The following is a 12788-nucleotide window of genomic DNA, read 5'->3' as shown; positions in this document are numbered from 1 at the left end:
TTCCATAAGATGACCTAAAGTACCTATTCATGGAATCAGGGGTGAGACTGCTTCTTGATCAATTTAATGTCAAGAAAGAGTCCTTTAGGGACACGTTGATTATATGTTTCATAGTCCCTTTCTCTTGTCTCAAAGACATTCACTAGCTGAATTTGTGAGACTGTAAATATTCAGATTCTTAGTTTTCTGTCTCTTCTTAACTCATCTTAAGAGCAGGAAGGATTCTCAAGAAGGATGCAGCAAGAAGACACGTTTTCTCTCACTCCTCTTCCCCCCCACTCCAATGCCCAATGCATCTGTATGATTTACAGCGACATTTTCCATTTAATCAGTAAAATCACTTCACACTAGGTTTGATGGTTCCAACACCACTGTAAAGTTGCATTGATTTTCATAATTGAACCTGAAACATTCAATGCAAGTCTTAGGAACATTAAAAGCATCTTTTATCTTGAATTTCTTCCTTTATTGTGACCATGAATGCAGGTGGCTATGCCGGTACTAAGAAATTTATGAAAATATTTCTTCCAAATTCATACATCTTTTCTCTTTAGAAAAACTGAAGAAATTGTGAAACAACCTGTGATGTTCATGCATTATTATGTTATGCTCATAGAAAAGTAATTCTCAAATGTCTTTCTGAGGGGAAAGTTACCTAGATAATGCAGACAAAGGAAAAGCACTAACTCCCTGAATTGCTTTCCTTCTCGACAAGGATTGCTGATATGTACACAAGGCTAAGGCTGCTGTTTCTGTTGGTCCTGACCTCTGTTCACTGGGGAAGTCCAAGACCTTTTTACAATGTAGTATTTTCCCACCTCCCTAGACTCTGGTTTTATTTGCTGTGGATTTGGAGGTGAGTTGGAGAGATCACAAAGATACTTTTTTTTTTCTTTTTTAATGTAGTGCCTGTTAGAAAAAGGTATTCCCACTCTACTGCAAGCAGTTCATACGGAATCACTACTGTTGTCTTCTGTTACAGAAAATTTCCCCAAAGACTGAGAGACTACAATTCAGTAAAATAACCATCATGCTACTGTCATCACCTTTGTGATGAATGTAAGAACATAGCATATAATAACATTGAAGTAAGAGAATAATTAACTGCCGCCAATCTCTAAATTTGAAATATGGTGCATTTGTCCATTCAATATACACTAGCTTCTAACTTGAGATGTTTTTTTCTCTAGTCTTCTGAGGTGGGGTTATTGGAAATGTAGGTGTGCTGTTCCTTAGAAAGGCATCTGTTGCGTGACTTACAAAGAGACGCCCTGGATAGACTCCAGGTTTATAGTGGGAGGAAATGAGGAGATGCGGGCTGCCTTTACATTAGGCTAATAGGAAGTTCATGCAGTTTCTCCACGGGAGTCGTCCTTGGGCCAAGTTTGGTAAGAGAGGAAGAATGGTTTAAGAAAGTTAAAGTAGGTGCTTGTTAAAAGGCAGAGTCTAGGCCCCACACCAGGATTCTGCAGAGGCCCCTCCCTGAAAATCAGCATTTTTTCTGAGCACGCCCCGTGGTTTTGAAGAACAGTAAAATTCGACAATCACCGCTAAGGCCTTTTGAAAGTGAGGGGCCAGAGAGGACATCCATCTCGCTCTCTGTTTGCTCATCCTCTCATTTCTCTAAATCCTAACATTCGGAATAAATATTGACTTCTTACTACAGTAATCACTTTATTTCCAGTGATAGCATTTCTCTTTTTTATTCATTCTGTCCGACATGACACAGTGTTTTCACATCTACTTAGTTGTCCATGGACTTGACTTTAGGGGTAATGGTCAGACAATGGATGTCACGACAATGTCAATTACAGTAATCACAGTGAAAGTTTAGGACTCGGGTTAATCTTAAGTGGCCCCACTGTCTATGGCCTGGGCCCTGTTGAGGTATTTAGGGCATGTGGCCTGGGTCACAGCATATATTCACTGAGTTTACAATGTCATCTGTTGGCGATGATATCACTAGGGGGTGTCAGAGGGTTTATTGACTGGTTCTGCTACTGAATGGCATTAGACATTTCACGTCATCTCTCTGAGGTTGCTGTCTGTAAAACTGGTGAGAGAAACACCTATTTCTAGAGTTGTGAGGGTTTGCAAATGAATATATACACTTCATTCTGTGCCTGGCACAGAAAACGTGCTCGATACTTGTAGCTACTTTTTTCCAGTTATTATAGTGGAGACTGAGGTGAGGTCAGCACTAAGGGTGAACTGAAACAATCCAGTTTGAACCCCTTTTGGAAAAGCTTGGTTTTCCCTACATATACTTCAGATTTTCTGTGCCCTGGCATCCATGAAAGAGACCCTTGATGGCCTTGGGATGACCTTGACAGTTGGGACGTTTGGAGAGGGACACAATTGGGATGGATGGATGATGTTTGATGCAGTAAGGGCTGAAGTGAGAGCACTCAGGCCAGCATCTTGACAGGAAGGTCCCTCTCAGGACATCATCTGACAGCTTGCCTGGACTCGGTGTGGTCTCACATGGGTCCCTATTGTTGTGCTCATGACGGTACGCTTTCTTTACTAAAAGTGAGACTGTCGTCACAGTGCGAAACCTATTGACTGTTGCTTTAACTCTTGGTTAAACATGCTTTTGTTTACCACATGCACAGATAGTTGGTTATAAGTCAAAAGCACATCAGACAATGGTTACATATATTTTAGAGTACCTATTTATAGACAAATAAGGCTTTGAACTTGAAAAGATATATAAGGAGTGTGTTCAGCTTAGCTCTTAGTTTTATTTTATTTTTTCAGTAAAGTGACTTACAGATTTGAGAAATAGGTCCCCAGGCCAGTAACTCCAGAAGTGGGAACATTTTTTCTGACCCATGAAATGAAGGCTTTCTCTTGGGGTTCAGCTCAACAGTTTGGATTGAAGTGACACGTTATTTTGTTTTCTATGTCATGCATGTTTCTGAACACTTTTAAAAGTGGGTTAACATTCTCATTAGAGTAGGGATGCACTGTAGGTTGTCAAGTGAATTAAACATTTGAAATCCAGCAGGGGGAGTGGAAGGGCTTAATGGAAAGAGCTGAGCTTAGGCATTGGGGGACCATGCGTTTGCGTACAGACCCCACTTGTATCCCTGGCACTTACTCATGATGGGTCTTAGGGAAATTAGGAAACTAACTCCTCAGTTGTCTCATCTCTAAAATGTGACTAATAATACCTACCTCTTAGGCTTGTTTTCAGGTTAAATTACGTACTTGTCACTGATCACCAAGCCTCCCTAGCATATGATAGGCGCTTGGTAAGTTATAGCTGTTGTTATTCGCCATAGGACTGTTTAATATTTTCAGTAAATGCTATGTAGGTCTGCCAGGGTGGAAAAAGTCTGAGAGTGGAAAGGGCTGTGAAATCTCGGGTGAGGGCTGCAGGTCGACTCCCCAGCGGGGAGATCTGTGTAAGCAGCTGTGGACTAATGCATTCTTCCTCCCTGCCTGGTCCTGCAGGATGTGGACAAGTGGTCCTTTGATGTCTTTTCCCTCAATGAAGCCAGCGGGGATCATGCGCTGAAATTCATTTTCTATGAATTACTCACACGTTATGACCTGATCAGCCGTTTCAAGGTCAGTGCCTAATTTTAGAAAATGCTCATATTTGTCCATCCATGCATAACTTTGGGGCTAAGACCAAGAGAATCCATGTACTATAGACCAAAATCTGCACTGAGTGACTTGGATCGCGTCGTCCAGGCAGTCATTACCATGAACTCCTCTGTGAGAGGAGCTTCTCGTTCCAGTTCCCCTGCCTGGTGGGGCTCCTTGGCCAGGGAGAGGATGGAGACACACATTTTGATCCCAGTCTTTCTAGAAGTACCACTGGAAGCCCAGACTAGCAGAGCTCCCTGCTGCTCTGCCGGCAGATCTCATTTCAGCCTGATATCGTGTACGATCTCCCACTACCAGCAAGGAGACAGTAATGGAGACAAAGTGTGCGTATGCCGTCTCTGCAAACTTTTTTCCCCACCACTTGGCTCAAATGCAGACAAATAGTCTCACTTATCATCTGTGACAGATCATTGGTATTGCCCAGCCATTCGTACTTCAAATTAATTCTTCAACTTTAAGTAAAGAGCATGAATTGTTTCCAGTGTTCAATCCCCTCAGCTTGTAATTCTGCAGACTCTGGAGGTCAGGCTGGGTTCTCCAGAGAACCTGGGGATTCATCTGCTGACATCTGTCATATTATGGTCCTCAGGCTTCTCGGATGAGCCTCTGAAAAATGCAGGCCTTTTTTTTCTACAACATGTTGACTTCTCTGGCTAGCACATTTCCTAATCGCTTTCTGTAGGACTGCATGTTTGGGGGTGCATTTCTTACACAGCCAGAAGTATTTTACAGCAGTGATCTTTAATTTCTTTTGCATCAGAAACCTGCTTGAAAATCTGGTGGATACCCGAGACCCTTTACACAGAACAAAGCTCCGTTCTGTAAGTGTGTATGTCATACATACACACAACTTTACCTAGCGGTTCATAGATCTCTCCTGAACAATGCAAAGAAGCAAGGTTTCTTGAATCTTCATTTTTAAAAATGATAATTAAATATCTAAAAGGCAATATTTACATCTTTAAAAGTTGACAAATGGTAGCTATGGAAGAATGTGACAAAGGAAGAACGTGTAAGGAACTCTCACACAGCATTGCAGTAATATTTTCCTCGTTTTTTCTTACTAACATGATTGTTAGTCTCCTAGAAAACACACTCTTTCCTTTTCCCCTTTCTTGTATTTGATAATTTACCCAAAACCAAGGAATTGACCCAGAAAACTAAAACAATGACTATTTTAATATTCCCTTATCTTGCACATTTTGCAATTGTTCTTTCTGCCACATGAAAAATAATATATATATATATTATGTATTTGAGATGGAAAAACAGTTAGACTAATTGGAAGTATTATTCTAAATTGCTAGGTACATATAATAAATTGTCAAGTAAAAGACATAAACATATAGCCTGTTTCTATCCCATGATAACCAACTATCACATGTTTGTTTTTTTCATGTGTCCAATGCATACAATCACTTTTTCTAAAGGACACAGTTTTCAGGATGTGACAGCTTGTATTTATTTTGCAATTATTTAATGACTTAAGGTCTTGGTGTACTTTATGTTTTATCATACATACATGAAATATGCTGCACAGTGTGTGTTCATTTATTTCTCAAGAAATAAAAGACTTGAACCTTTACTTGAGAAAAAAAAATGAGCACATACCCTTCTGCCCTAAATGTCTTTGAGATGATCTTGTACTATAACTTTTCCTTTCACTTGAAGCAACTAAATCACTAGCTAATGAACCGTACTTATCTTTTTCAGATCCCCATTTCTGCACTTGTCTCATTCGTGGAGGCCCTGGAAGTAGGATACAGCAAGCATAAAAATCCTTACCACAATCTAATGCATGCCGCCGATGTTACACAGACCGTGCATTACCTTCTCTATAAGACGGGAGTCGCGGTAAGTACCGCTAGGAACTCCAGGCGTACACAAACAAACAGCTAGGTCTCTCTGGTAGGTCTCTATGACTTTTTCCTTTGAAATTGTCTTCAGAATTGGCACCAAGGTAGACATTCTTTGGGTATCCTTTAGTTCCTAAACCCAGTACCCATTTGATATCTTTTCGGTGAGGGCACGTTAAAAGATTTGGTCTAATATCTCACTGTATTAAAAATGTAATACAGGGGGAGGAGTGTGGGCTTTGGAGCTACTTATAGTTGGACGTAAATCCTTGTTTAATTACTTATTAGATTTTGTGACCCGTGATAAATCGTTTGACTCTCTGAGTCAGGATTTCCTCATTTCTAAAATGGTGAAAAATATTCTATCTTGGAGAAGCTCTGTGACAGTTAGGCATAACGTATCAAAAATATGAAGTGCTCTATGTGCCTCAGAAAGGCAACTCAGTAGTTAGGAATTGTTGTTATTAAAACTTTTCAGGATTTCCCCCACATCTCTCATCAGTTTTCAGTTCTTCCTTATTGTAAAGCTGATTTTTTTAAAAAATATTGTTTAAAAAGCTATTTTTTTTAAAAAATTATAGAAACACCACAAAGGGAACCTGTTTAATGTGATAAAGGGTTTCTGCCAGAAACTTAGAGCAAATGTCACCGTTAATGATGGTTCCAGGAAAACATGAAGCAAAGCAGAGAGGTCCACATGGATATTGCTCTTGAGGATTTTTCTGGAGGTCTCAGCCAATGCAGTATGGTAGCTGAAAAAGTTGAAGAAGCCTCCTGTGAAAATAATTTGATTGTCTTCTTTAAAATATCAAGAAAACCATCTATAAGTTATTAGATCAAATAAAAGACCTAGATACGACTTGGATAAGAAAGCTGTCTCATACACTCAAAATTAGTAAGGGTGATAGAAAAACACATATTCTAATTGTTTTTAAAAAGATCTATAAATTACCTAGGAAGAACTTCAAAACTGATGAAAAGGAAACTGTAAAACTAAATTAAAGGGCACAAAAATAGTGTTTAAATAAGTGAAGAAATACACCACGTTTTTTAATGCAAACACTCAATATTATATAGACATCAGTTTTCCTCAAACTAATCTGTAAATTCAAAGCAATACCAATAAAACTTCCAATAGGATTTAACATGGAACTGATTCTGAAATTTATGATAAGCTGAATCTGTATGTAAAATATCTATTTTACAGCCTTAAAAAACAGTTTTGAAAAACAATGTGTGTGGTGGGGTAGTTCTTACTCTACTAGATATGAAAATATCTACTAAAGCTATAGTAATAAAAAAACAGTGTGGTATTTGTGCAAAAATAGACAGATATATCAATGAATTGGTTAGAGTTTCAAAAACTAAACCCAAATATTTATTGAGAACTTATTATGTGCTAGTTACTTTCTTACAGAACTTGCATCCTAGCGAGAGGTTACAGATAAAAGACGAATGAAAAAATCGACCAGAAACTATCACTCGTGTTGTGCAGAGAATTAAAATAGGGCACCCACATAGGGAAAACTGGGAGTTCTGTTGGGTAGTCAGGAAAGGCCTCTTTCCAGAGGTAATAGTTAATCTGAGATGGTTATGATTTTAGGCTTGAGCCATGCTAAGAACTGAAGAAGAGTATGACAGCAGCATTAGTGAAGGAGGAGCACAAAGTCCCTTGTGAGAGAACAGCTTTGTTGCATTCAAGGAACAGAAATAAGACAAGTGAGATGGGATCAGACACAGAGGTGCAAGATAAGGTCAAAGAAGAAGGCAGGAAGCAGGCCAAATCCGGCTTTGCAGGTCTGGGTTTTATTCTAAGTGCAGTCTGAGTCTACTAAAGGGTTTCAGCGAGGGGAGTGACGTGACCTGATAAAGATTCGAAAAATACTCTGGTAGAGAATGGATTTTGAGGCAGACTTCATAGAAGAAGACTGTGGAAGTCCATTGGGGAGATGATAGTGGTTTGGACTAGGGAGGACAATGTTGGGATATAAGGAAAACAATTCTGTTATGGAGGTAGAGTTAGAAGAACTGGGTGGTGAATGGATTTGGAACCTTGAAGAGAGGAATCAAGAGTACATCTTAGACGTTTGGTTTGATAAACAGAGTTGATGAGAGAGCCAGGTGGCAAAGCAGGCTTTAGAGGAAGGGGAATCAAGAGGATTTTTCATTTTTTTAAATGATTTACTTTTTTCAGTTACACTTGACATTCAATATTATTTTATATAAGTTTCACGTATACAGCATAGTTAGACATTTATATAATTTGTGCAGTGATCCCCCTGATTAGTCTAATACTCACCTGTTTTTGCAGCATTATGGACTATAGTCTGTATGCATCCCGTGACTATTTTGTAACTACCAATTTGATTTAGACATGTTGAGTTTAAGATCCCTATTAGACATCAATGTGGAGATATCAAGCAGGAAGAAAACCAAAGGAGTCTACAGTTCTGGAAAGAGGCAGGGATAGGCATGTAGATGACGTAGCGGGCACACCAATATTACATAAAGACATGGAAGCAGATGAGAGTATCGAAAGAGAGCGTGTGAATGGAGAAGGAGAAAGGGCTCTGAAGTGAGTCCTGGAGCAGTCCAAAGTTTAAAATGAACGTAAAGAATTAGAGCCAACAGTAGTAACTAAAAAGGAGTGTCCAGGGACGTTGGGAGAAAAACCAAGAGAGTGTGGGTCATGGAAGCTGAGGAAAGAAAAGGCCCCCAAACAGAATGGTAAATTGTGTGGGACATGATGGAAGGTCAGTAGGATGAGGATAGGGAAGTAACGATTGCCTTCGTGACATGGGAGTTGTTGGTACCCTTGCCAAGCGTCTCAGTGGTTTGGTCAGGGTGGAACACTGACTAGACTACAACTAAGAAAGCACTGGAGGTGAGAAGGTGAGCCCATGTCTACAGACAGCAACACAATAGGGAAAATTACTCAGTTCAGAAATGTTTGGGGGGTAGTTGTTCATTTGGAAAAGACAGAATGTTTTTGTCCTATTTGAATCATTCGTCAAGTATTAGACAAAATGATTAAGATGTGAGCCCAAAAATAAAAATTTGATCATATAAAAAAATACGAGAATATGTTCATAACCTTGAAAAAGGAAATTCTTAAGTAAGCCTCAAAACACAAAAGTTATATAACAAAATATTGATGGATTTGAATATGTTGAAGTTAAAACCTTCTGTGGGATAAAACACATCATCAAAATGAAGGAAGTACTTGAGGAAATTCTATCATCTATCTATCTATCTATCTATCTATCTATCTATCTATCTATCTATCTATCTATCTATCTATCTTATATAAACAAATCAACCAATGAGAAAGTGACACAAATTCAGTAGAAAAATAGGGGGAAACTCCTTCACAGAATTAAGATTGCCTTGTCATAAAGTCTGTCATGGGCAGAATTTTGTACCCTCCCAAAATCATATGTTGGTTCTCATCCCCAGTGCCTCAGAATGTGACCGTATCTGGAGACAGGGACTTTAAAGAGGTGATAAGGTAAAATGAGGCCATACAGGTGGGCCTTCATCCAATCTGAATGGTGTCCTTATAAGAGGAGATTAGGACACAGACATGCACATGCACAGAGGAAGACCATGCGAGGACACAGTGAGAAGGTGGCCGTCTGCAAGCTGGGAAGCGAGCTCTCACTACAGACCAACCCTGCCAATACCGTGGTCTTGTACGTCTACAGAACTGTGCGAAAAGAAATTTCTGTTGTTTAAGCTGCCTGGTCTGCGGCATGTTGTTATCACAGCCCTAGGAAACAAATGTAGTAGCAGAGCCAGAATTTGATTCCAGGTCTGACTTCTGAGGCCATGCATTTAAATATTTAGCCATGCTTCTGCAACGCCTATGGGAAAAAAAAAAAAAAAAAAAATATATATATATATATATATATATATATATATATATATATATATATATATATATATATATATATATATATAGAGAGAGAGAGAGAGAGAGAGAGAGAGAGAGAGCCCCTGATATTCTTACACCTCAGTATCCTCATGTGATACTTCAGAGTATTGTGGTGAGGATCAAACTAGATGTGAAAATGTATTTTGGACTCATCGATTCAACAAATATTTAGTTAGTGCCTACTGTGTATAGTCGAGATATCAAGGTGAATCATGCACAGATTTTTCTGGCCCTCAAGAAAAACTCCCCAGCATTTGTGCTAATGCACGTCCTCGTTAACATAAATGTCATGTCAGAGGAGCCAGGCATCGCGTACGGCACACTATTCTTAAGTGAGCTCACTTGCCGTTGGATTTTCACGATCAATGCAGGCCATATTCAGAATAATTCTCAGATATAGAAACTGCTTCCTGCCCACTCTTCCTTAGAAATGCGGCTGAAAACAAACTTCTTTCATGGCAAGCTTACAAAACCACTGGGGAGCATTCTGATGAATGGAGAACATATTGTGACTCTAACCTTTCAACACAAACCAAGAAGGGGGAGATGCTTGAAATCATTTCAGTTTTACAAACTGTGAGACACACAGGGAATCAAAACATCCCATTGATAAAGTGATGTCTGGGCCTCAAAATCATTGTAATCTGTTTATATTACTCATTGTTGTTTAACTGGGATGCCAGACGATGTCTGAACCCTTTCAGATTTATTTTGCTCACTTCTAAGAGAAAACCCTTGAACAGAATTAGATTGAAGAATTGTTGATTGGCTAGATAGGAATCAGACTCCGAGCTCCAGTCTGCCTCTCATTTAGGTCAAAAGATTCCAAACTCCAAAGCTATCCCTTGGCCCCTCTCATTGCTTTTATTGGGCAAGGTGCCATTAATTTTCCTTTTGCTTATTTATTTATTTGTTTATTTATTTATTTATGTATTTTGGAAGAGAGAAGCTGTGTGATCCTAGATGATACCATCATATTTGTAAAGGAAGCACTAAGGATATCTAAGTGGCATCTGCTTAAAGGGCACTAAGTAATTTTATTAGGGTTTGTATTCAGCAGAGTTTTGGCCCCCATGTCCTTTGCCTTCTGGTGTCACACTTGTGAATGTGTTACATTCGATGGCAAAAGGGACTTGGCAGATACAGTAGAGGCTGCTAATCAGAGAACCTTAAAATAGGGAGATTATCCTGGATTCTCCACAGCGGCTTGATATAATCATAGGAGCCCTTAAAAGACAGGAGATGTGACAGGAGTGTGAGAAGGATGCAAGCAGCTATTGCGAGCTTGAAGATGGAGGGAGCCAAGTGGAAAACATGTGAAGGCAATGATTTCTGTGAATGCCTTGAAAGCGCCTGGAAACACATTTTTCCACAGAGCTTCCAGAAAGGAGGGCAGCCCTGCCAACACCTTGATTTCAGCTTTGTGAGGTCCTGAGCAGAACATCCAGCCATACTGTGACAACTTCTGACCTCCAGAACCGTGTGCCAATAAATGGGAGGGCTTCTTTAAGCCTACGTTTGTGGTAATTTGCTAAGGCAGCAATAGGAAACCAGTACCAGGGTGGAAACATATTACTAAAGAAACTCGGTCATTCACATATCATTCCTTCTTTTCTTCTTTCCTTCCTTCCTTCCCCTCATTCCCTTCCCCTTCCCATCCACCCTCCCTTTCTTCTTCTGCCAGATACCATCTCTCCTTTCTCTTATTCCAAATAGCAAAACTGATTCTAAGCACCCGCAGGGGCTGTTGAAAAGCCAGGGTGTTACAATGAGTTTTAAAGACAATGGTTTTATTGTTGTTGTTGTTGTTGCACGCTTGTTTATATCTATTTGTTGTTTTTGGTGTGTATTAGAAGTAGGTTACACCCAAGGTAGGATCTTGTTAGTATATTTGGGTAAGGGGGGAAATTACACTGATACCTGTCATGTGAGAGCTGTAATTATGTAGATATTGAGACACCTTCTGTTGGAGGGGCTGATGCTCTGTGACTCAGATTTGTTTAGGTGGTACACTGTCTCCCATTCATAATCTTATTATAAAATGTTAAATGAACTTTGCATGAGCTTGAAGAAAGCTATATGGGGGGAGTGGGTAGTGGGAGCAGGGCAGATGGGTGGGGATAGGGTGTTGGGGAAGAAAAGAAAGACATTGCTAAAATGAAAAAAAAAAGTATATATATATACAGAAGATATCAAGAAAAATGTGTAATATTATATTCTACCTATATAATTTTATGTAAAATTGAGTAAACACATGAACAATGATCCAAAAGAGATAAGACTTAGAGATTATGAGTAGGAACTATGGAGTGGTATTGTGTGGCTTGTCCAATAACTACTCATGTAACCTTGGGTAAGTCACTAAACCTCTTCAGCCTCAGTTTTCTCATCTATAAAATGGGCATGACAACAGATAACCTACCTTTATGGAGCTGTGTGTATTGCATGAGATTTTATGTGTACACAGGCCTGACACAAAGTGAGCTCCCTAAGTTAACCGTGGAGAAGAGGCCCTTTGGTGCTTTCAGGGTATGATTTGCAGCTTTAGTTTTCTTGTAATTTTTACTTATTTTACCCATCTCTTTTTCATTTAATTTTGTTTCTTTGTCACCTTAGTCTGTTTTCCCTGTATGTCTTTCTGTCTTTCGTACATCAGTTTCTATTTTTGAGGCATATTATCTAGGATGCCAAAAAGTTTCCTGACATTTCATGCTGGATTCTGCTAAAAATCACTTTCAAAAGTATAGTTTTTTTTCCAACTTATTACTATGCTCAGTCTTTCTATAACTATGAAATTTTTTTTCATAGGTTGCATGTAGTTTGTTCATTTATATTTTTCCCTTATCTTCAAAGATGGTATTAATTCTCAGTAAGTTTCTTAGATGAAGACCAAAATTAGTAGTTAATTGGAAAAAAACAGTTAAAGTGAGAATTATTAAAAAATGATCTGTTCATTTTTTACTCATTTAGTGTTAACCGAACTCAAATAAATATATTTTGTTTGCTGATCTTTAGTTCAGACCCCAGGCTGTTTCCTGAATTCTGCCGATTTGGGAACTCACATTTGTCTTGCATGTACCCTGCCCCATCTAAGATTTCCAGTTTCATTTCTTCAGAGTGAAATGAGAACTTAAAGACACTTATGAAGCAAACTAAGTTCAGAGCCTTTCTAAAGTTTTATAATTGTTTTCTACTCTTTCACAGTTTTCACACCTATTTTTGACAGCAGTTCTTTTAGTAATAGTCTAAAGAATTGAACTTAGGTTCTATGGACATAACTCCATTTTTGTGTTCAGATTTTATTGGTTTATGTCATATTTAATTACATAATTCTGATAAATGCAATTTGTCAAAACAGGGTTTAATTTGGAATAAACCAC

At 38.8% G+C, this 12788-nt stretch overlaps 1 protein-coding gene across 12 annotated transcripts in view; it reads left to right on the top strand.

Moving 5' to 3' along the window:
- The window catches only part of PDE1C (phosphodiesterase 1C), a 485518-nt gene that overhangs the window by 387015 nt on the left and 85715 nt on the right, over nucleotides 1-12788 (top strand). For all 12 annotated transcript variants that reach the window (XM_074340964.1, XM_074340965.1, XM_074340969.1 and 9 more), the window contains 2 exons: nucleotides 3460-3576; nucleotides 5332-5472. In XM_074340964.1, the coding sequence (XP_074197065.1) occupies nucleotides 3460-3576; nucleotides 5332-5472 (258 nt within the window). The remainder of the gene's footprint in view (nucleotides 1-3459; nucleotides 3577-5331; nucleotides 5473-12788) is intronic.

The sequence above is a fragment of the Rhinolophus sinicus genome, linkage group LG09 (assembly GCF_036562045.2).
Source record: "Rhinolophus sinicus isolate RSC01 linkage group LG09, ASM3656204v1, whole genome shotgun sequence".
NCBI lineage: Eukaryota > Metazoa > Chordata > Mammalia > Chiroptera > Rhinolophidae > Rhinolophus > Rhinolophus sinicus.
This window is presented reverse-complemented; position numbering and strand designations above follow the sequence as displayed.